At 48.9% G+C, this 24,757-nt stretch overlaps 1 protein-coding gene across 1 annotated transcript in view; it reads right to left on the reverse strand.

Annotated features, from left to right (window-relative positions):
• Positions 1–24,757, reverse strand: part of FBN3 (fibrillin 3) — a 183,004-nt gene that overhangs the window by 95,299 nt on the left and 62,948 nt on the right. The window contains exons 9-12 of the mRNA XM_056867588.1: positions 15,866–16,018; positions 13,046–13,243; positions 11,416–11,559; positions 1,516–1,635 (exon numbers count right to left, since the gene is read on the reverse strand). Coding sequence (XP_056723566.1) covers positions 1,516–1,635; positions 11,416–11,559; positions 13,046–13,243; positions 15,866–16,018 — 615 coding nt within the window. The remainder of the gene's footprint in view (positions 1–1,515; positions 1,636–11,415; positions 11,560–13,045; positions 13,244–15,865; positions 16,019–24,757) is intronic.

Here is a 24,757-nt window from a genome sequence, read left to right on the forward strand (position 1 = left end):
CCTCCCCAAGTGGTGCCTGCCAAGTGTTTTTAGGAAGTGGGTGGGGCCAGGTAGAGCTTTTTCCCAGCAAGGCTTCTTCTTCTTCTTTTTGTAATTTTTTTATTTTCAAAAACAATATATAACAATATATACAACATATAGCATACCCACCTTCTACATATTCAGTGCTCCATATATGCAGCAAGACCTCCATAAACGACTATTTGGAGCGGATCTAAGACATTCTATACCTTCTTGCATTATTCTAAAAACTCATCTTTAAATCTTAAGAGAAAATAAGCCTTTGACAGGGCAAAAGATACTCATACCTTCATACAATCTATATAAATTGCAATGCTTGATTATTATTATATAGTACTGATAGTGTATAGTAAGCCTTTTGATCAGCATCTTTAAGAAATAGTTAGCACTACATGATTATTATTATTATTAAGTCTAATAATGTATACTTTTGCCTATCAAAGTATTGTAATATAAACAATATAGTATCAAGTAGTACCGCAAGGCTTTTGATTGGCTGTTGGAGATTTGATTGGCTGTACAGATGTTTCCAAATGTTGCTTTGGCAGCAGCTGCCACCACAACACAAGGATCTGCTCTGTGTTACTGAAGGATACTGTGGCGACCATTTTGTGGCTGGCTCCGCCTCCTGCGGCAGCAATCTTGTGGCAGCCATTTTGTTGCTGCGCCCATGCCATGTCAGAATTCCAAATGGGCCCTCAGGCTCTAAAAAGCTGGGGACCCCTGCCCTATGCCACGAATTCTGCTCAATACCCTTCAAATAGTACGAAATCTTGCCCTGGGATTCCGAAAGCCCTCAGTAGGATTCATACGGGAGAAGGCAGCTACTGAGACATCGCATGACCAGCTTATGATATTCCTTGATTTACTTAACGGGGACAAAATTTCAAACGCAGCCTGGCTCGATGCGAACAGTTCCCCATTTTGATTTGGTTTCCTCCCTCCTGAGAAATGGACCTGCTTCTCTTTCTTTTGTACCAAAATTTCCTCATTGCAATTAACATCAGCAACTGCAAAGGAAAATGAGGTGGATCCATCGAAACCGACAGCGATCCACAAGATGTTTTAAAGGAAACAAAAAAAGGCCAGATTGAGTCACCCTTAATTTTTATTACAGTGGTGAATTTTTTTTTAAAAAAAATCACCAGCTGCAGTGGTTTTGCTGGCCCCCACAACAACCAGACTATTCCTAGAAAGGTCCTTGAAGCTGTCCAACAAGGTCAGTATTGTCTACTCAGGCTGGCAGCAGCTCTCCAGGGTCTCAGGCGGAAGTCTCTCCCATCATCTTCCGCCTGGTATTTTAACTGGAGATGCCGGGGATTGAACCTGAAACCTTCTGCATGCAAAGCAGGGGCTCTTCCACTGAGCCACGGAGGACACACAGCACGCCCTTCCCTGTGAACCCAACAAGCCAGCCAAGCTCCAAACATTCTCCATACAGTACGTGTGCATCACCTTCCACAACAACTCAACGCAGCCACTCCCGGGACTTACCGATACAGGCCTGTTTGGTGGGGGTGCTCTGAAACCCTTCGTGGCATTTGCAGTGGTACGAGCCGGGGGTGTTCACACAGTCGCCGTGCAGACAGGGGCTGCTGGAACACTCGTCCATGTCTTGAAAAGAAGGGAGCCTTAAGCTACGGACCGCAAAGCTTGAATCTCAGGACACCCCCCCTTTCCCCCACCCCCCAATCAGATCATGGGTCCATCCAACCTAATTTTGACTATTCTGACCAGCTAGGGTCTCAGTCAGAGACGGGGTCTTTATCTGCAGCTTCTAACCAAGATCTTTTCAACTAACAATGGCATTTATTGAATCTGGAACCTTACACAATTGGAGTCAGCAGCCGGCGCCCTTATAGAAAATCTGACCTCCTGAATGTTGGAGCAAACTCTGTCCTTGTCCAGAATTAAAAGCTGGCTACTCAGAGAGGACATAAGAGTCTGGAAGGATGAAGAGGAGTTGGTTTTTATATGCTGATTTTCCTGTACCTTTTAAGGAGAATCAAACCGTCTTACAATCGCCTTCCCTTCCTCTCCCCACAACAGACACCCTGTGAGGTAGGTGGGGCTGAGAGAGCTCTAAGAGAACTGTGATTAACCCAAGGTCACCCAGCTGGCTTAATGAGTGGGAAAACCAACCCAGTTCACCAGATTACAGTCAATCACTCATGTGGACAAGCGGGGAATCAAACCCGGTTCTCCAGATTAGAGTCCGCCGCTCTCAGCCACTATACCACACTGGCTCTCACAGGGGATGGTCCACTCACTGGCCACTGGACTGGCCAGCAAGCCACTTGGGGGTTGGGAGAAGAAGAAGAAGCGTTGGTTTTCATATGCCGACTTTCTCTACCACTTAAGGAAGAATAAAAGCGGCTTACAATAACCTTCCCCTCCCCACAACAGACACCCTGTGAGGTAGGTGCGGCTGAGAGGGTGTGACTAGCCCAAGATCACCCAGCTGGCTTCCTGTGGAAGAGTGGGGAAACAAATCCAGATCACCAGATCAGCCTCTGCCGCTCATGTGGAGGAGAGGGGAATCAAACCCGGTTCTCCAGATCAGACCCCACCGCTCCAAACCACCACTCTTAACCACTACACCTCGCTGGCTCTCTCATGCTGGGAGTTAGAGGGGGTGGAGCTTTGCTTTGCTACAGCCCTTCCTGCACAACCTGTTGGGATTTGTATGGGTTCCTTCAGTGACAGAAGTGCCTGTAAAGACGCCCCCCGGGTCTGGTCTACTAGAGAGGAGTGGAGAATTTTGAAAATATGTACCAGGTACATGAAGCTTCAGTAGGGATTATCTGGTCAAAGTGAAGCACTCAAAAAAAGATTAGACAGAGTAGGTGTATCAACGACTACTAGCCATGGTGACTAAAGAGAACCTCCACATTCAGAAGCAGTAAACGTCTCAACACCAGTGCCAGCAGGCAATGTTAGGAAAGGCCTTGGCCACTATGCCCTGTTTCCTAGCCCTACAAAGCAACTGGCTGGCCACTGTTTGAAACAGGATGCTAGATTAGATGGCTCACTGGTCTTATCTTGTGTTTGTGCGGCTTATCTTATGATCTCCTAGCTTATCTTATGTTCTCGCGGATGTTGTGAGAACCTCTGGGCATATGCGCCACTTTCTACCACTGAAACCAACGCTGTTTGCTTTTCTTTGGCTGAATCGGGTCCAACGAGCATTCTGATGTTATAAGCGGGAGTGTCAGGCCTGCTCTCTGCGTTTGTGGATAGTTTTGGTTTCTCACAGATACTCTGGTTTGCTCAAGGTCTGTTTTCCTAACGACTGCATTCCTCTCTGGCTTTGAAGCTCGTGAGAGCCTGGCCCGTTGGACTGAGGGGTTACCATGCCAACCTGTGCTATCTTGATATGACCTGTTTCTCCATATATTCTGCTGTATGTCCCTTTTGCCCCATTCCTGCCTTTTTTACCTTTGCAAGCTCTGAATACCTGTATGATTTCCATTAAAGTCAACTCTTCTTTGGATCACCTGTCTGCGAGTGTTGCTTGTGGGAGTGCATCGGGAACAAGTGCTTACATTAAGGCTGGAATCACTCGCTTCTTTCACCTGCCTGGCTAGAGCCCTGGGGGGTTCGCCTGCGTCTCAGCTTTGAGTTCCTTGTGCGGAATCCTGGAGGACCTGAACCGCTGGTCCCTACTGTTGGGAATGTCGGCCTGCCCTGACGACCCTACTCTGCTGCATGATGTGCTCCTCGAAGCTGTACGGACTGATGCAGAAATCAACCGTCTAGTGGACCTTATTCGGGTTCAGTGGCGCTGCCTTACTGACGCGAAGCCTTGGATGTCCGAGGACTTGGATCGGGACGCTTATCACGAACTCTTGGTCCTGGACGGGCTATTGGATGAAGTGCGTGCCGCACAAGGACTTGGTGGCCTTAACTCGCTTGTTGGTGAGATTGACACTGCAAGAGACTCAACAGGACTCGGCAGCGGCCCCTATCAGCCCCGACTCGCCCTGGACCATGGCGGGAACACCGGCGGGGGAATCCCCGCTGTCACTAGTACCTGATCCTGCTCTGTGTCAAGCGGAGGCACAAAAGGTCACTGTCCAAACAGCGTTATTATTTGTGGGACTGCCCCCGACCACAACCACGGTGGCCGATTTAACACAACTGTTAACCCCGATGTTCGGGGATGGTGCAGCCGCACTAGCTGTCCAAGTGCAACCTCTGCTTGGTGGGGACTCTACCCCGCTCCTCGCTCTTCTAGAGCAAGAAGCCCTTCCGATCATCACCACGACCACCGCCTTGAAGCTCGAAGCTGACCAGGCATGCGCCGACCAAAGGAAGGCTGAGGAACAGTTGCGAGCAGTGGATGCAGCGGCGGCCAAGGCTCAAGCCGAAAGGGAGAGGGAGCAACGATTGGCCGCCGATCAAGCGCGAGAGGCCGCGGACGTACGTCCTAAAGACACTGTGGGATTTGGCTTCTCATTTGGGTCCACATTTTCCCCGACCTTTGCCCCGTCTTGCACCACACAATACGCACGGCGCCTTAAAGAACGTCTACCAGAATCGGACTACTCCGACGAGGAAGACCTGTACGGGGACGGATCCCACTGGGCTACTGGTCTTCGAGTCAGCCAGGCCCAGCGCACGGGGGGAGCTGGAGATGAAATGCACCTCTTGCGGGGCCAAAACCGCGACTTGAATGATCGTGTGGCCCGCCTGCAGGATCAAATGGACCGTTTGCTTCGGGAAAATGAATGTTTGCAACAAGCACTGACTACTCCGGCCCAACCGGCGCCAGCTCTACCAGTTCTACCAGGCCCCGGAGCCCTGGTTGTGCCAGCTCCTGGGGCACAGCTCCTGCCACCTCCAGGGCAACCGCCTGCCCCTCTGCCCATAGAATGGAAGCAACCTCGGTTGAAAACGACCTATGACGGCTCGATCGAAACTCTACCCTGTTTCCTACATCATGTGGACAGTTACATGAGGGAACAAGGACAGTACTTCCCCACCGAGGACAGCTGAGTTCGTTTCATCGCCTCTCTATTGACGGGGAAAGCGGCCGACTGGATGGTCCTCCAGTTTGACCCTAGGGCCCAATCCATCCGCTCTCTTAACAATTTCATGTTTGCTCTGCGGAGACGGTTCGAGGATCCCTTCTTGGGAGAAAGGGCTAAGGCCGAACTCCTGCAACTCCGGCAGGGTACTACTCCCGTCCGGGAATTTGCAGATGAGTTCCAACGACTCGCCAGCAAAATTGTGGATTGGCCTGAAGCCACCCGAATACACTATTTCCGGGAAGCGCTTCACCCTGACATTTTGAACTGGGCGTATATGCAACGAGATCCCGACACCCTGGAAGATTGGATCTTACTGGCTGAGGAGGTGGAAAGCCGTCACCAGTTCATATCTCTGGTCCGCCGCCGGACCAGAGAGGGGGCACCCATCCAAAACCTCCTTCGAAAGCCTCAACCCCTGCTCCGCAGAGACCAACACGAATCCCGATTCCAGAGGGGAGACTGTCTCGTTTGTGGCAATATGGGTCACTTTGCGTCTGCCTGCCCTCGCCATCCGGACATCACTCTTCCTCCCCGACCAGACGGACCACCCCGGACCAGTGGACGACCTCAATGCAGAGGCACAGCAGCCACCCGCAGCACAGCTCCAGGACAGCACACGCCCTCTGAACTTCATGTCAGAGAGGCTCCCAGCGAATCTACGTCTACCGACCCACCGGGGTCTCGGATTACAAGTGCCCCATTGGGGGACAGTTCTCCTTCTTCGGATGACGATCACACCTGGAATCGCCCTGCCCTCAATCTGGAATCTCCTCTTGATCTGTCAAAAAACAGGCAGGGTCTGCGGTGAGCGGAGCGACACCGCAGACCCCTGCAGCTTCTCCTGCGAAACCCAAGGCTCATGTTATGGTGAGTGAAGTTGAAAATACTGTATATGTGGACGTGGTGTTACAACATTACAAAAGAGGCCCCCAGTTACATGTCAAAGCACTCATAGACTCTGGTTGTGGGCGCTCCCTGATCAATGAGGCCACTTTCAATGCACTTAAGGTCAAATCAGTGACACTGCCCGATCCCATCCAATTCGCCCAAATGGATGGCAGTAACTTTTAGGGGGGGCAGTAGTCCGCCGCACACGGGGCGCCATAGCCCCTATCAGGTATGAAGTCATTCTGGGAATAAACTGGCTCAAGGGGCACAGCCCTTCTATAGACTTGAAGGCTGATACTATTACGTTTTCTGACCCCGACTGCGCCCAGCACCGTCACGAATTTGCGGTTGTTGTTCTGACAGCCCCAGCCTTGATCTCTGACGCCCTCCTCCTTCCTTACTACCTGTTGAGTATCAAGACTTTGCAGACATGTTCGATGCAAAGGAGTGCGATGCGCTACCCCTCCACCGCAGAACGGACTGCGCCATAGAAGTAGTGGGGGATGGCAAGCTTCCGAAGAGTAAAATCTGCCCTATGAGCGCTGCGGAACGTACTGTATTATGTGACTTTTTGGACAAGAATATTGCTCGTGGGTTCATCCGACCGTCGTCTGCCCCTAACTCAGCCCCCGCTTTCTTTGTCTGCAAGAAAACGGGTGATTTACGCCTATGCATCGATTTTCGGAAACTCAATGCTGTTACTCAAACCAATGCCTACCCCATCCCTTTGATTTCAGACATCTTAGGGCAACTAAAGGAGGGGCGCATTTTCACTAAACTGGACTTAGTCGAAGCATACTATCAAGTTAGGATTCGTGACGGAGACGAGCCCCTCACTGTCTTTTCCAGCTGTTTTGGTATGTTTGAGTTTCTGGTGATGCCATTCGGATTAAAAGGGGCTCCGGGGGTCTTCATGCAATTTATTAATGAGATCCTACATGACTTATTATACTGAGGCGTGGTGGTTTATCTAGATGATATCCTTATCTAGCCCTGGCTAGTGAAAAATCTTGAACGAGTTAAACGCAAATACAAGGCTCAAGCTGACAAACACCGGTCTCCTAGCCTAGACTTTAAAGTGGGCGACTTAGTCTACCTGTCCACCAAAAACCTCCGGTCCACCCGTCCATGTAATAAACTCAGTGCCAAAAACGTGAGTCCCTATCCCGTTTCTCGGGTCATTAACCCGGTAACCGTGGAGCTTTCCCTCCCAAAAACTCTGAGATGCATCCATCCAGTTTTCCATGTGAGCCTCTTGAAACCTCATGTTGCCTCCCTGGAATGGCATCCCGACCCACTTCTGGAGCAGCCGGTGATGGTGGGGGGAGGGAGGAGCATTTTGAAGTTGCTAAAATCCTGGACTCCCGTATTTGTCACAGCTCCCTCCAGTATCTGGTTCGTTGGAAGCACTTCCCCCCTGCCTATGATGAATGGGTTCGTTCACGAATGTCTCCGCCCCTCGCCTAGTGCACGCCTTCCATACCGCCTACCCCCACAAGCCTTGCAGGACGGGAGGGGGCCCTGAGGGGAGCAGAATGTCAGGCATGCTCTCTGCGTTTATGGATAGTTTTGGTTTCTCACAGATACTCTGGTTTGCTCAAGGACTGTTTTCCTAACGACCGTATTCCTCTCTGGCTTTGAAGCTCATGAGAGCCTGGCCCGTTGGACTGAGGGGTTACCATGCCAACCTGTGCTATCTTGATATGACCTGTTTCTCCATATATTCTGCTGTATGTCCCTTTTGCCCCATTCCTGCCTTTTTTACCTTTGCAAGCTCTGAATACCTGTATGATTTCCATTAAAGTCAACTCTTCTTTGGATCACCTGTCTGCGAGTGTTGCTTGTGGGAGTGCATCAGGAAGAAGTGCTTACAGGGAGCTGTTTTTCTACCCTGCCAGGGACGCAAGGCTATTTCTCTCCTGAACTGTCATCTGTTAAGTTCTACATTTTTGGGAACGTCCAAACGGGTTGATGAAAAGTTTTGCACTTGTCGAGGCTGAAAATGGATTACCGACGTCACGCCCATGCGATCTTTGCTGCGGCGACCGAGGCATTTTGCAATAATCATTCTGTCACTTTGTGATAACCTTCTTTGAACTGAGTTGCTGCTGCTGCTTCGGGTTAATTGATGACATCCTCCGGGCTCAGACCCATCATCTGATAAATAACGTTGGACACTTGCGTCCAATAAATTTGCAGAGCGGGACACCCCAGATGTAAATGAAAGAAATCAGATCAGCCAAACCTAGCATTTCCATCATTTAAATCTATCTGTTTGAAAGGTCCTATTTAACTTGGGCAACGCTCGTAAATCCACCCTGTAACCATTTATATTGAGATTCCCTTTGCGACGGGCATAAAGGGAAATATCTGACTGAACAATCATTTTTAGATTTCCTCAGAGAGAGCGGCGATCAGATTTAGAGCCCGTAACTGTTTCCACCAGTCTCTTCTTGCTTCTAAATCAGCAAAAACTTAGCAGTGCTACCGCCTTTGCATGTAACATGCTCGAAAACGAAAGTCACCCTTTTGCAGGGCTCGTCCGATTGTTAAGTTGAGCACTCCGTTCGCTCACACGGCCGATTTGTTCGCCATTTAAAACAAGGAGTGTCACGAGCGCATTTGCATCTTTCTACCCAGTTGGATGTGTCAACGCGTCAGCAACTGGCTGACAGACACAGCCGGGGTGTGCTCAAAACTGACTACTGAGGCTTTGGGGAATTTGTCATTGGCTTGGGTTTTCGATTCGATTCAGGAGGCCACAAGAACTAAAACGTCTATCAACCCTGGGGGGTGTCATGCTGGGGAAGAGTTATTTGTAGAAAAATACAGGCCCAATGAGAACTGATCCTCAAAAGCAATCCTATTGTAGTAGAAAGGTGACGATTGTGGCTTGGGGTGTGAAATCTGGTGCTGTGGGCACCTGTATATATGCGAGTGTGTACTTGCAAGTGTTTTGCAAGTGTCACACCTAATTAGGGGCATGCAAACAAAAATCTGGTAAAATTCGGGTTTGGGTTTATTGGGCCTGATTTTTTTCGGGAAACCCGAAATAAACCGAATTTCCATACTGGTAAATATGCCTGGGGAGAACCCGAAAAAGCTGGAAAATTACCTGTTTTTTTCAGGAGTGGCCAATTTGGCTTTGGCTTTCCTCCCAGGTTTTGGAATTGGGTAACCCTGAACCCGAAATTTACCAAAATGGCTTTTTTGGGCTTATTTTTGGTTTGGGTTTATCAATATACACAGCCCTACACCTCATACTCGCAGGTGGCTGAACATCTGTGAGCGTTCAGTAAGAAAACTTGCAAAAATACCAGCAGTTTTGAAGTCAAGCGCAGGGGGTGGGTTTAAGCTTTATCACTATAAAGGGTAAAGGTGGTTCCCTGTGTAAGCACCGGGTCATTACTGACCCATGGGGTGACGCCACATCCCAACGTTTACTAGGCTGACTATGTTTACGGGGTGGTTTGCCATTGCCTTCCCCGGCTGTCTACACTTTACCCCAGCAAGCTGGGTACTCATTTTACCGACCTTGGAAGAAGGGAAGGCTGAGTTGACCTTGAGCCAGCTACCTGAAACCGACTTCCGACGAGATCAAACTCAGGTCATGAGCAGAGCTTTTGACTGCAGTACTGCAGCTTACCATTCTGTGCCACGGGGCTCCTTCTCCTATCACTATAATTAATTAAAATTAAGATTTATGCTTTTCTTCCATTCATTCCTCACTTCCTTAGTTAACTTCTAGCTCCTAACGACTATGTATTTCTCTCCAGCTCCCACCTATGGGTCATCAGGAGGTGGATAGCAAGCAGGCGGGCACCCCTCCATTATACCTGGATCCAGATTCAGATGAGAACCTCACCTCCAAGGAACACTTAAGAACACAAGAACATGAGAACATAAGAACATGCTGGATCAGACCAAGGCCCATAAAGTCCAGCAGTCTGTTCACACAGTGGCCCAACCAGGTGCTTCTAGGAAGCCCACAAACAAGACGACTGCAGCAGCATGCTCCTCTGATCCTGGAGAGAATAGCTATGCCAAGTTGGCAGCCCTCACCACATCCTGGGGCAGGGAGTTCCCCAATTTAACTATGCGTTGTGTGAAGAAATACTTCACTTGTCATTTGCCCTGGCGTTTCCATGTGTATTCATTTTATATTTCTGCGAGCCATCCTGGAAGCCGGTTTGAGCTGATGAGTTGTCGTAGGCAGAGAGAGAGATTACCTGCGAACCTGTACTTAGAGATGCCAGGAATTGAACCCGGGACCTTCTGCGGACAAGGCAGACCTCCTGTCAAGCCCCGGCTCCTTTAACTAAAATCTGTAAATTGAATCAGATTTCATAAAGCGACATGGAACCGGGATATTGTGCAAGCGCACAGTTCCCTCTGCCTTGGGTAGAGTAGGAACAATGAGCTTAAGAACATAAGAAGCAGCCTGCTGGATCAGACCAGTGGACCATTTAATCCAACATCCTTGTTCACACAGCAGCCAACCAGCTGCCTTGAAAGGTCAACAAACAGGGCATCGCAGAAGAAGAGTTGGTTTTTATACCCTGATTTTCTCTACCTTTAAGGAGCCTCAAACCTTCTTACAATCACCTTCCCTTCCTCTCCCCACAACAGACCCTTTGTGAGGTAGGGGGGTTGAGAGAGAGCAGAGAGCTGTGATTAGCCCAAGGTCACCCAGCAGGCTTCATGTGGAGGAGTGGGGAAACCAACCTGGTTTTCCAGATTAGAGTCTGCTGTCCTTAACCACTACACCACGCTGGCTCTCAGAGGTCAAGGGTCTTCCTATGATTTTGCCTCCTAGCACTGGTATTCAGAGGTTTACTGTCACCGAATATGGAGGTGTCCTTTACTCATTATGTCTAGAAGTCACTGATGGACCTCTCCTCCCTAAATCCACCTGACTTCCCAGTGTGTTGTAGTGGTTAAGAATGGTGGACTCTAATCTGGAGAACCTAGTTTGATTCCCTACTCCTGCACGTGAGCGGCGGACTCTAATCTGGAAGACCGGGTTTGATTCCCCACTCCTCCACACGAGTGGCAGACTCTAATCTGGAGGACCGAGTTCGATTCCCCACTCCTCCACACGAGCAGCGGACTCTAATCTGGAGGATTGAGTTCGAGTCTCCACTCCTCCACATGAGCGGTGAACTCTAATCTGGTGAACTGGGTTGGCTTCCCCACTCCTCCTCATGAAGCCAGCTGGGTGACCTTGGGCTAGTCACAGTTCGCTCCAAACTCTCTCAGCCCCACCTTCCTCACAAGGTGACTGTTGTGGGGAGAGGAAGGGAAGGCGATTGTAAGCCACTTTGGGACGCCTTAAAGGTAGAGAAAAGCGGGGTATAAAAACCAACCCCCCAACCCCTCCTCCTCCTTCTTCTTCGCCATCTGTTTAAATCAGGTGACCCCAATCGCCAATGTTCACATAGAGAATGTTTGCACAGCCAACGTTTGCACTCACCGATGCACTCGCCACGCACATCTTGCTTGTAGCCCATGTTGCACTCGCAGCGGTAGCTGGACGGCGTGGGGATGCAGCGCCCGTTCAAGCAGAGGTTGGTGAAATGCTTGCAGATGTCAATCGTTTGGTTCAGGGTGGCCGTTCCTGAGAAAAAGAAAAAAGGCATGTGTTTGTACGGATGGGAGTTTTAGGGGGTCTCCTGGGAACAATCAGCTGCTCAGCCGACAACCACGAGAACTCCACCATAAGGACAACAACCTCTGGGATATGCAGGCACAGCTGGACGTAGAAGAAAGAACCGCAAGGAAAGAATAGCACTCATGTGACAGAAACTGTTTGGTAACTTAAGAAACATAAGAAAAGCCCTGCTGGATCAGACCGAGGCCCATCAAGTCCAGCAGTCCGTTCACACAGTGGCCAACCAGGTGCCTCTAGGAAGCCCACAAACAAGACGACTGCAGCAGCACCATCCTGCCTGTGTTCCACAGCACCTAGTATAATAGGCATGCTCCTCTGATCCTGGAGAGAATAGGTATGCATCATGACTAGCATTCATTTTGACTAGTAGCCATGGATAGCCCTCTCCTCCATGAACATGTCCACTCCCCTCTTAAAGCCTTCCAAGTTGACAGCCATCACCACATCCTGGGGCAGGGAGTTCCACAATTTAACTATGCGTTGTGTGAAGAAATACTTTCTTTTATTAGTTTTGAATCTCTCACCCTCCAGCTTCAGCAGATAACCCCACATTCTAGTATTATGAGAGAGGGAGAAAAGCTTCTTCCTGTCCAATCTCTCCATACCATGCATAATTTTACAGACCTCTTGTCAGGCCTGCTTTCCACAGCTCTAAGCAGCCTGTCAGACTCTGACTGTTTAGTTTCGATTCTACCAGGTGCCTCTCAAGGCCAAACTTGCTAACTGCTGAATTCCTGTTCCAGTGCTATCTCCCGTGGGAATGGCTCCTCAGTAGAAGGGGGGCCGCCTTGACCTGTTGTGACTAATACTTTCCCTTATAGGCCTACCACGTGCTCCCAATTGCCATTCGTGCCAATGTACCCTGTAAGCTCTGCATACCTGTATGTTTTCCATTAAATCAGCTCTCTTTTGGACTCTGTCTCTGGATGCTGTTTGTGGGATTACCACGGGACAAGTGCTCACACCTCTATCATGTCTTCCCTCAACCTCCTTCTTTCCAAGTTAAACAGCCCTAAGTGTTTTAACAGCTCCTCATAGGGCAGTTCCTCTAGCCCCCTGATCATTTCGGTAGTTCTTTCTGCACCTTCTTAAGCGCTGCAAAATCCTTATTTAGGTGTGGTGACCAGAACTGTACACAGTATTCCAAGTGTGGTCTCACCACAGATTTATGCAAGGGCAGTATGATAGCGGCAGTTTTATTCTCTATTCCTCGTCTGATTATGGCCAGCATGGAATTTGCCTTTTTTACAGCAGCCACACACTGAGCCGACATCTTCATCGAGCGATCCACTAACACCCCAAGAGGGCCGACATCTTCATTGAGCGATCCACTACCATCCCTCAGTTGGCAGAAACAGGGATGGGGGGGATGTCATTCCGAAAGGATGCCAAAGTCAACTTTGATGTCTACTGTAACCACTGTCTCACTTACCAATGCTTGAACTGCCAGGTCCCATGCCAGGGAGACCGGGAATGCCCCCTTGACCATTAGCTCCATTGGGCCCGAAGCCACCTGGGCCACTGATACCTGGACCAAGTCCGTTTGGCCCATAACCTGGGACCCCTGGGAAGGTGCCTGCAAAACCTGGAACCACTGGGAGGCCCTCGATGCACAGCCGCCGGTATTCATCTGAAACAAAACAATTTCTGTCATATGGCAGTAGATAGAATACCAGGAATGGAAGCAGCAGAAGTATATCAAGTGTGAAACACATCATTCTTGTAATTTCTAATTCTGCATATCAATTTAACATGCCCTTTCCAAGTATGGGCCTTCACAGCCTAGGATCCTTATGTTTCTCTAACAGCATTTCCCGGTATACTTCACTGCGCCAGTTAGGTTCCACAAACAGCTACCTGAAACCAACTTCCGTCGGGATCGAACTCAGGTGATGAGCAGAGCTTGGACTGCAGTACTTGCAGCTTACCACTCTGCGCCAAGGGGTTCTTACTTTTGTTACTCTGACTCTTTTTAGGTCCTTGCAACTTTGGTTGCCACGCTGCTCACCACCTTGAGTCTCAGGAGAGAAAGTGGGACAGAAATATTTTTAAATAAATCAATAGGAAATCCACCTTCTTGTCAATTAAGCATTTAAACCTGATGCAAGAATGCTAAAGACTTGAGCTTCACCTAAGGGGGTGCTCGCAAATATGCAAGCAATTTCATGTCAAGATTAAGGTTGTTCACCTCGCTGATTTCCTAGCAGCTGGTCTTCTCTGGAGAGTCACTTTATAGCTAGCCTCTGAATATAAACCAGGGATGGGGAACCTTTTTTCCGCCAAGGGCCATTTGGATATTTATAACATCATTCGCGGGCCACAAAAAATTATCAACTTAAAAATTAGCTGACCAAGCCCCAAGCAGGCAGTTGCCCCAGATGACCTGCCCCCCCGTGCATTCTGCCCCTGCCCCCTAACCCCTCCATTGTTGCCACTTCCACCCCAGCCGTCTTGTAGTACAGAGGGAATAAGTTTCTCCATGGCTCGGGAGGGAAAGGGTTAAAACAGTTTCTTGGGCGGTCCTAGCTGCTCCATAGCTAACGACTTTTCTGCAAGGGGGGGAAAAGGTTCCTTTTCTTGGCAAAACAAACTCACATTCCCCTTGAATAGATGCTATTCCTGTCCGCAGGGGGAGGGGGATCACCAGTCTTAGATCCTTTTGAGCTAGAGATCTGCCAGGACCCACAAAGGGTCAGACCAAATGATTTTGTGGGCCTTAAACGGCCCCAGGGCCTGATGTTCTCCACCCCTGATATAAACAGATTAGAATTTTTTTCCACCAAAGCCATAGATTTTTACAAACAATAAGGGGCGAAGAACCGTTTTACTTCAGGAAATGTTAAAAAATGGAAAGTAGCACTCTATAAAGGCAATCCCAAAGCTTCCTTGCAGGAAATTGTGACAGACACACGATTGAAAACGGAAACAGTTTGACTGTTGTGGCCCCCTCCCCCCAAGTACTCTGGGAACGGTAGTTTTCCACAGGGATTAAGAGCACCCTTTGCCCTCTTTTGGCAAGCAAACCCCTTCTGAAGCATCCTGATTCCCTGCCGAAGCTCCAATGAATGGTGGGAGAAAATGAAGGCAGCGGCGGGTGGGGGGGAGTCGTTGACAACACTTCTGGATAAAACACAGAAGTGACATCCTTGACACTATGGGATTTTACATATCTCTATAGTTTTTTCCATAGAGATTGGCATAATCCTAGAGCGTTGATGATGTCACTTATGGATATGAGCTGGAAGTGAAGTTGACTCACTGACAATGTCCTTTTCCCCATGCCGTACCCCGCCTAAAGTATCCCAAGGGTTCTAGGCATGTTCTCTGGAAACCCTAACAGGGATGCTACATGACTTTCCCACCATTTTGACAATTTTCCTGTCCAATTGTATTTGTAATAATTAAAGTAAAGGTAGCAAGTACTGGGTCAATACTGTCCCATGGGATGATGTCACATCCCAACGTTTACGAGGCAGACTGTGTTTATGAGGTGGTTTGCCATTGCCTTCCCCAGTCGTCTTCCCTTTACCCCCAGCAAGCTGGGTACTCATTTTACCAACCTCAGAAGGATGGAAGGCTGAGTCAACCTTGAGACGGCTACCTTCAGCCAGCGTGGCGTAGTGGTTAAGAGCAGTGGTTTGGAACGGTGGAGTCTGATCTGGAGAACTGGGTTTGATTCCCTACTCCTCCACGAGAGGTGGACGCTAATCGGGAGAATTGGATTTGTTTCCCCACTCCTACCAGCTGGGTGACCTTGGGCTAGTCACAGCTCTCTCAGCCCCACCTACCTCACAGGGTGTCTGTTGTGGGGAGGGGAAGGTAAGCCGGTTTGATTCTTCCTTAAGTGGCAGAGAAAGTCAGCATATAAAACCACCACCACCATCACCACCACCACTAGTAGTAGTAATAGTAGTACTTTTTCGTCTTCTTTTTCTTCTACCTGAAACTGACTTCCCTTGGGATTAAACTCAGGGTGTGAGCAGAGCTTTTGACTGCAGTACTGCAACTTACCACTCTGCGCCACGGGGCTCCTATTTGTAATACTTATGTAATAATTACGTGTGCGTTAATTTTGGGAGGGTGCTAATGGTCCTGTGTCAGAAGTCACAAGCTTGATTCCCTAGTTGGGAGACATGATAATTAATAAAGCACAAAAACAATTTCCATTTGCAGTGTAAACATGCATCAGAAGTGCTGAGAAGCGGCAAACCTAGCGACAAACCTTACCGAGCATACTCTCCATTCCACTCACCTGATCCTCTCACGGGGCACATTTCCGGGGTCTGCCCAACAGCCCAGCAGCGCCCGGAGTCGCAACAGCACTGCATCTTGGTATATTGGCCCGGCAACTCCCCCGCGCAACGTCCACCAATCAGTGCTGAGAAACACGTGCCGATCCGCTGGTCTGGAAGAAGAAACAGGAGGGGAGCTGAAGATCCGGACCTCAGGAGGGGCCCAGGATCATCCCAGCAGGAAAAACACCAACACTTCAAGCAACTCATAGGCCATTTACGCAGGGTCAATTTTGATGCTCACTCAAAGCTCTTTTTAAAAATGCTACCTTTAAAATGCTTATTCACAGTCCCAATGCAAAAGGAGAAATTCCACCTCCCCACTCACCTGCTCCTTTGTTACTTCCCATTAGCCAACCGCCGTTTGCATAGCTAACACGCGGCTGTCGTTTTGCATGCTTCCTTGAGGGGATTCTTCGGTGCAGGGGCGGAGCAAAGATAAAAGGTCGTGTTAAAGGGGCTCTTAAGAAATGTGAAGCAGGTATGCGCCGGCTATGCAGACACTTCCTGAATGATGGTTCAGCGTGAAAAACTAAAAAAATATATATGCAGGGCACTTCAGCCTGGAACGTGCTGCTAATTACTAAGCATAAATGGCCCTATTCTATGTGGGAAATGTCGGGAACAGAACGCTCTGTTTAAAGAGCGCATAGCTCTGGGATGGCACACATGCTCTGCATGTGCAAGTCTCAATTAGAAGCGAGCAGATTTCCCCCGTTTCATTTCTGGATTGTTTTGGAATTTCCTGCTGAGCTGCATTCCATGCCTTCATAATTTTGGTTTAACTTGGAGAATTTCTAAAATTAATCCCAGAATTGGTTCATGCACCATTCGGCCCAGATGTCCAGTCCTTCCGTTCCCTTGCATCTTTTCCATCCTCTGTGTACACATCTGAAGCGATAATATTATGAAGAAGTCATCTTGAATACGGTGGTATGTATGATCGCTTCAAGAGGTTTTCTGTGAAGTGCACATGCTTTTCTGTGCTTTGTTACACTACACAGCAGAGCTTTCAGTGGTGGAACTGGAGCATGACCAGTTGTTTAGTTTCTTTACTTCCTTGGCCTCCTCCGCCCTCCCCTCTCTACTTTCCCTGTGCGCACATTGAAAAAACACTGCCATGAAGGAATTTTGATACCTGCATACATACGATCCATGTTGGGCAGTGTTTTATAGACCTGCACATTTACTGATGCTCTCCCGCACAGTGATAAAAGACCACACAAAAGGAATAGGGACCTAACCATACGCACCATCACATCAAGACTTCCCATGTTTAATCGATGTGCATCAGTAACACACCCATCCAGGTGTTACCGGAATCTTCCCCAAAACTTCGGAACAAAGCGAGAAAGATTGGAGAAAAGCTGGGGAAACTCACTGATAGCATAATGATAGCAAACCCATATGATAGCATACCCACTGATAGCCTAAAACTCCTGGACTGGACCTGGTAACCCGCTATGCAGGCACTCAACTATGTTCTGGCCACGCGCCCGCCCCAAACGATATGGGATGGTTGCTGCGCGCTCCGTTGAAACGGACACGGCTGCTCCTGCGAGCGCCGTGCAGCCGGCAGCTAGGAAACCGATGCAAGGGCAACCTCCAGCGAACCTGAAGGACACCATGTTCCTGTGCAATCACTGTTCCAGCCGCAGCCATGTCGTGGAAAGCAGACAGTCACGTAGTCAGTGCCAACACCCCCCTTCCCCATTGCAACATCCACAGCTTAATGGGGCAGTCAACAGCGATCCTGATAAGAGCGATGAGTCGTTCTTCCAGCTATGCAGCAGCAATCCCAGGACGTTTTGCAGAGATGCACCTATTGTTCCAGAATAATTCCAGCAGAGATCTCCCGGTTCCTCCAGGGTTGCAAAAGCCATTGGAATTAGAATAGATTTCCAAATTCTCACCTCCCCACCCCGGTAGCCACAGATTAATCCTTTTGTTACCTTTTGTCACCTGGGAACCTAGGAGGGGTAAACCCCCTCTCCCTGCCCCCAGAAAAACAGTATATCTGGGGTGCCCCCAGCCCATTATGTCACCTTAGGTCTTTTCTGGCTCCTTCACTGTTACTCTGTTGGTTTGGTTTTGTGCAGCCTTACCACACTCCCTCCCGCCTTGCTGGTCAAGTCTACAGGAACCCCCGCCCCCATCTCGGCTTTAACTTTCACTCTGTCTTAGTCTGCCTGAACTTGGACAACACCTCTTCTGGAAGGTAAATATACCCCCACCAACGACCTCCTGCCACGTTAACATCTGTGCTATTACTCCTCTCTTGAATTTCCTAGTTTTCTCTGTATGTGTGTATGCAACATTGATTTGAATGAAAAAGACATAAACACTATTTAATTTGAAATCCATTGTCTGTCTTTATTCAAGGTCTCATTAAACGGATTCTGGTATAGGTGAGTGCATCCCGCTTTATAAATACATAGTTACCGATTGCTTAAGCTAATTTCCCCATATCATAGAGCAATTTGGCTAACACCACAAAGGTAGACAAATGCACCACAATACTGTGGGGAAGTAAGGAAAAAAGCCCTTCCCAAAAGCATTGAACTTGGGGCAGTAGCCTGTGTGAAAGTCACATTCAGACTTCTGGGTCAGAACTTAGCATGAATTCTAGACAGGGCTGGTAAACCCCAAGTTGGGGCTGGAGATCTCCGAGAATTGCAACTCCAGATGACGGAACTTAAGAACATAAGAAAGGCCCTGCTGGATCAGACCGATGCCCATCAAGTCCAGCAGTCTGTTCACCCAGTGGCCAACCAGGTGCCTCTGGGAAGCCCACAAACAAGACGACTGCAGCAGCATTATCCTCCCTGGGTTCGACAGCACCTCATATATTAGGCATGCTCCTCTGATCCTGGAGAGAACAGGTATGCATCATGACTAGTATTCATTTTTACTAAAATAAGGTAAAGGTCCCTTGTGCAAGCACTGGGTCATTCTTGACCCATGGGGTGATGTCACATCTCAACCGAGGCCCATCAAGTCCAGCAGTCTGTTCACACAGTGGCCAACCAGGTGCCTCTAGGAAGCCCACAAACAAGACGATTGCAGCAGCATTGTCCTGCCTGTGCTCCACGGCACCTAATAAAGTAGGCATGTTCCTGTGACCCTGGAGAGAATAGGTATGCAACATGACTAGTATTCATTTTGACTAGTAGCCATGGATAGCCCCATCCTTCATAAGAAAAGCCACTCTGGATCAGACCAAAGCCCATCGAGTCCAGCAATCTGTTCACACAGTAGCCAACCAGGTGCCTCTAGGAAGCCCACAAACAAGACGACTGTAGCAGCATTGTCCTGCTTGTGCTCCATAGCACCTAATATAATGGGCATGCTCCTCTGATACCAGAGAGAATAGGTATGCATCATGACTAGGTCCCTCCCCTCCTCTTGCCAGAGCCTGCCCTCCCCAGGCTCCACCTCCAAAATCCCCAGGAATTTCCGAAGCCGGAGTTGGCAACCCTAATTCCTAAAAAGGTCCATTAGAGGGGCAGCCACCAAACCCACCACAAGAAGAGCCAGTACGGTATAGTGGTCAAAAGTGTCCAGATCTAGTATTTGGGAGAACCAGGTTTGAATCCCCACTCGTGCCATGGAAGCTCGCTGAGTGAGCATGGGCTAGTCACCCTCTCTCAGCCTAACCTACCTAACAGGGTTGTTGTGAGAATACAATGGAGGAGAGAGGAATGATGTAAGCCACTTCGGGCCCCCACTGGGGAGAAAGGTGGGGTATAAATGAATGACTGTTCAAGACTTTCTATTCCTTGGCTCCACCATCAACCAAAAGGGGGACTGCAGCCAAGAAATCTGAAGGAGATTGAGGGGGTTACCGCACTTTGTATTCCCAGCGATGTATTAAGAGTTTGAAAACGTTATAAAAAACATCGCTTTAAAAGGGTTTTTGGATACCATGGCTTATAAATGGTTGGAAGACATCTTCACAGCTAAAGGGGCCAAACAAAGTGCGAACAGTATTTTTTATAACGTTTTCAAATTCTTAATACATCGGTGGCAATACATAGAAAGTGCGAACAGTATTTTTTATAACGTCTTCAAACCCTTAATACATCGCTGGGAATATAAGTGCGGTAACCCCCTGAGACTGGGAAGGGCAGCCATGAAGGAGCTAGAAAAGATTCTGAAGTGTAAGGATGTGTCACAGGCCACAAAGATCAAGTTAATCGTATTCCCTGTTACTATGTATGGGAGTGAAAGCTGGACATTGAAGAAAGCTGATAGGAAGAAAGTAGATTCCTTTGAAATGTGGTGTTGGAGGAGAGGGTTACTGATACCCTGGACTGCCAAAAAAGAACAACAAATCAGTGGGTTATAGATCAGATCAAGCCTGAACTGACCCTAGAAGCTCTAATGACTAAACTAAGGCTATCGTACTTTGATCACATCATGAGAAGAAAAGAGTCACTGAAAAAGACAATCATGCTAGGGAAAGTTGAAGGCAGCAGGAAAAGAGGAAGACCCAACAAGAGATGGATGGACTCTATAAAGGAAGCCACGGCCCTCAATTTGCAAGACCTGAGCAAGGCTGCTAAGGATAAGACGTTTTGGAGGACGTTGATTCATAGGGTCGCCATGAGTCGGAAGCGACTGGACGGCACTCAGCACACACAAATGAATGAAATAAAAGAAAGAAGCCGGAGCATGCCTAGAAATGTTCCGAGAAAGATCCTCTTATCGTAAGCAAATTGGGGAAGGCGGGAGTTCAAACGAATGCTTTCCACCACCGTGGGATCCTTGGAACCAAAAGAAAAACATCAAACTAAAAGAAAGAAAAATTGTGCATGAAAAAACTCTAGCGGCTTTTCTGGCACCATTCTACTCATTTGTCAAGGGTGCTTAAAAAAAAAAATTGGCCAGCATCAAAAAAGAGTTTGCCAGGAGGCGGATGAACAATAATTGCAGTTAATTGCCCTGTTGGGTGAGTCTTCGCCACCCCCTACCCCATAGAAATTCCGTGCTTCATAATCTCCGTACAATCTCCATTGGAAAAATCTCAGCAATTAAGTTTTTGATTAGAATGTTCTTTTCCAGGAGGGGGGTGGGGAAGGGGAGGGAGACATCAAAGGGAGGGAGACCCAGGGGGTCGTCCCCCCCAAAGAGCGAAGGAGGAGGGTTTTGCTCAGACTAATGGTCTTTCTGGGCTGGGAGGGAATTCTTCACGAGCCCACCCCCCTCCCCCAAATGGCGAGGGACTCAGTCCTGGAGCATCTGAACCAAATGATTTCCAGGGTATTTTGGAACAGCGTTCCGCTTGCTTCTCACGCTTGAGGGAAGACCAGAGGAAAAACTGATGCTGAAGGTACCACGTTAGAGAGAATTGTGAAAACGTAGAGAAAACCCTGCATGTACAAAGCTAGTATACCAGGCAGAAGGCTAGGCTAAATACACTTAAGCCTGATGTCTAGTTTTCTACGTGCAATCTGTTTGTACAATCTATTTTTATCCAGCCTTTCCTCAAAAGACCTCAGTTTGGCATACATGCTTCCCCCCTATTTGATTCTTACAATAACCCTGTGAGGTCGGTTATAATCTGAGTGAGTGCGTGGCCCAAACTTTACCTATTAAGCCTCATGGCAAAGTTAGGATTTGAACTCAGGTATCCCAGATCCTGGTCCAACCATCTAACCTCTACACCGGTGGCGAAGAGGGACCTGGCAACCCTACCAGAGGTAGTGGTTGGACTTGATGGACCTTGGTCTGATCCAGCCTGGCCTTTCTTACGTTATGTTCTTATGTTCTCATTAACTTGGCATCCCAAGCCTTGATTAAAGGCAGGCGCCAGACCCCCCTCCCTTCCCCGAAATTCCTCCCGCCGTTTGTTGATCCTCATTTCAAAATTAAGGTCAGGGACCCTCGGCTCTGCCGGCGGGCTCGGCTCCTCTTATGCCGCCCAGCCGAAGCGCTGGGGAGGGACAGAAGGCCCCTTTGAGGCCGTCCCCTTGGCCTCCTGGCTCAACTGTCACGGCAGGTATCAGGGAGAGGGGGCCGGAGAGCAGATTTCTCTCCCCCCCTCTCCCAAGGCCTTTGGATAGTTTCCCACAATAAATTTCCCTGTGGACACAGCCCAAGGTTAGCAAAGCATGTTCCGATTTATTTTTCAGCAGTGGAAGGGGAGGAAAAGAGAATTTCTGGATAAATCCCAAGGTTCACGCAGATTTCTTCTTTTGCTGTGCAGAATCTGTCTCTTCGGGATGGGGAACTTCTTGCCACGTTATTTATTTTTTATTTTTATAAACTCCCTGTCCCAGGATGTGGTGATGGCTGCCAACTTGGAAGGCGGGGATTGGGGAGGGGATGTCATTGTATGTCATTGCCATACAGTCCAATTGCCAAAGTGGCCATTTTCCCCAGGTGAACTGATCTCTGTCGGCTGGAGATCAGTTGTAATAGCGGGAGATCTCCAGCTAGTATCTGGAGGTTGGCAGTATTTCTTCACACAGCACATAGTTAAATTGTGGAACTCCCTGCCCCAGGATATGGTGATGGCTGCCAACTTGGAAGGCTTTAAGAGGGGAGTTGACATGTGCATGGAGGAGAGAGGTATAGGGCTGTTGATTAGGTTCGGCCCGAACTGAAAATCAGCTGAATTTCCCTTGATTCGGTGGTTTTTAGTTCGGGACGAACCGAACTAAAAAATGGCGGGCAACCGGGGAGCCGAATTCAGCGAGTTCGGGAGTTCACGAATAAATCTGGCCAATTCGGGGCCATCAGTAAGTAGCATAACCTTCAGTAAGCAGCATTCTCCTCCCCCTGCCAATCGGTGGCCAAGCTGGGTCTTCTTCTAGCCAATCAGTCAGGATTGAGTACTGGAGGAATCAGCTGATGTGCGGCCCCGCCGGGGAAAGAGAGAGAGAGGGAAATCCTCGTGTGTGTGTGCGGGGGTGCTTGTGCACATTTGCTCCTTTCCGTGGCTGCAGGGGGCTCATTTTTTGGGGTACAGACCCCAAACTTTCAGGGGATATTCAGACAAGCCTTCTTAAGAGACCACCCAAGTTTTGTAAACATTGGGTCAGGGGGTCCCGAGATATGGGCTCCCCCCTTTTTCTTTCCATGGCTGCAGGGGGCGCATTTTTGGGTGTGCCGACCCCAAACTTTCAGCGGAGCATCAGACAAGGCTTCTTAAGAGACCCCCCAAGTTTTGTAAACATTGGGTGAGGGGGTCCCGAGATATGGGCTTCATCCCTTTTTCCTCTCCCCCTTTTCCATTTCCGTGGCTGCAGGGGGCGCTTTTTTGGGGGTGCAGCCCCCAAACTTTTATCATAGCTTCAGACAATCCTTCTTAAGAGACCACCCAAGTTTTGTAAAGATGGGTTCAGTGGGGGCAGAAATATTGGCTCCCCCTCTTTTCTCTTTCCATGGCTGCAGGGGGCGCATTTTTGGGTGTGCCGACCCCAAACTTTCAGCGGAGCTTCAGACAAGGCTTCTTAAGAGACCACCCAAGTTTTGAAAACATTGGGTCAGGGTCCCCCGAGATATGGACTTTCCCCTTTTTCCTATTGGGATGAATGGATCACCCTCGAGAGATGCATACATATGGATCTCATATTGGATACAAATGGAATCATATTGGATTACCCAGCCTCCCAGCCCCTCCTGATGGAACAGAAGACAGCCACAGTAAGACCCCTTTGGGGGCTTTAATCTGTAATTTTTCTTTTCTGTGTGTGTGTGTGTGGGGAAAGCAGAGTTTGTGTGTGTGTGGGGAGGGAGCAGTTTCTGTGGGTGGGGGGGAAGCCAAAGGGGGCTTTTGCCGGTTCTGCCTGGGGTGTGTGTTCCCCCTCCAGTCTCTCTCTCCCTGGTTTGAGGGGGGGGGCTTCATTTTTATGTCTTCAGGTTTTCCCTCATTTATAAGATCAGTTAGGTTATTTTGATGCTTGCTCAAAACTGGTTTGCAAATGGTGACTTAAAGAATGCATCTGCCTGGTCCCAAGTCCAATGCAAAAGGAGAAATTCCACCCCCTCCTGCTCATTATGCATAGCTAGCTGCCTCTGTCCCTTTCCATGGTTTGCAAACTCCCAGGTGTCAGGTGTTGCTTTGCACTGTTGCAAAGGTGTTGCATTGCGTGCTTGTGTTGCTTTGCAGTTGTATTGTTTTGCAAAATTCTTCACACCTGCCCTGCCCTTTGCATGTTTGCAAAGGTGTTGCTTTGCAGTTGTGTTGCTTTGCAAAGTTCTTAGCAGCTGCCCTGTCCTTGCTCTCATCAGCTGTTTGTCGGGGCTGGGAGCTTTGTGCGTGGGCGGCAAGCTCTGCTCAGAGATGCACATTAAGGGTGGGGGGGACCCCTTTCGGGGCCCATATCTCAGCCCCCCCTGACCCAAACTTTACAAAACTTGGGGGGTCTGGCAAGAAGGGTCCTTTGAAGCTCCTCTGAAAGTTTGGGACCTCTATCCCCAAAAATGCCCCCCCAGAGCCGCGGAAAGGCGCGGTTGTGTTTTTAATGGCTTTATTCGGCCGAATTTTTCCCCCTAACTTTGAATTCCCGCCGAATTACACAGACCCGAAGTGGGGGAGTTTGGACTTCGGCATATCCCGAATCTAAACGGGCCGAATTCAGCCGAATCCGAACTATACCGAATTTTTTTTAATTCAACAGCCCTAGAGAGGTATTCATGGCTACTAGTAAAAATGAATACTAGTCTGATGCATACCTATTCTCTCTAGGATCAGAGGAGCATGCCTATTACCTTAGCTGCTGTGTAACACAGGCAGGATGCTGCTGCTGCAGTCGTCTTGTTCGTGGGCTTCCTCGAGGCACCTGGTTGGCCACAGTGTGTACTGACTGCTGGACTTGGCTTTTCTTATGTTCTTATAACCCTAG

Source organism: Euleptes europaea, chromosome 2 (assembly GCF_029931775.1).
Source record: "Euleptes europaea isolate rEulEur1 chromosome 2, rEulEur1.hap1, whole genome shotgun sequence".
NCBI classification, from domain to species: domain Eukaryota; kingdom Metazoa; phylum Chordata; class Lepidosauria; order Squamata; family Sphaerodactylidae; genus Euleptes; species Euleptes europaea.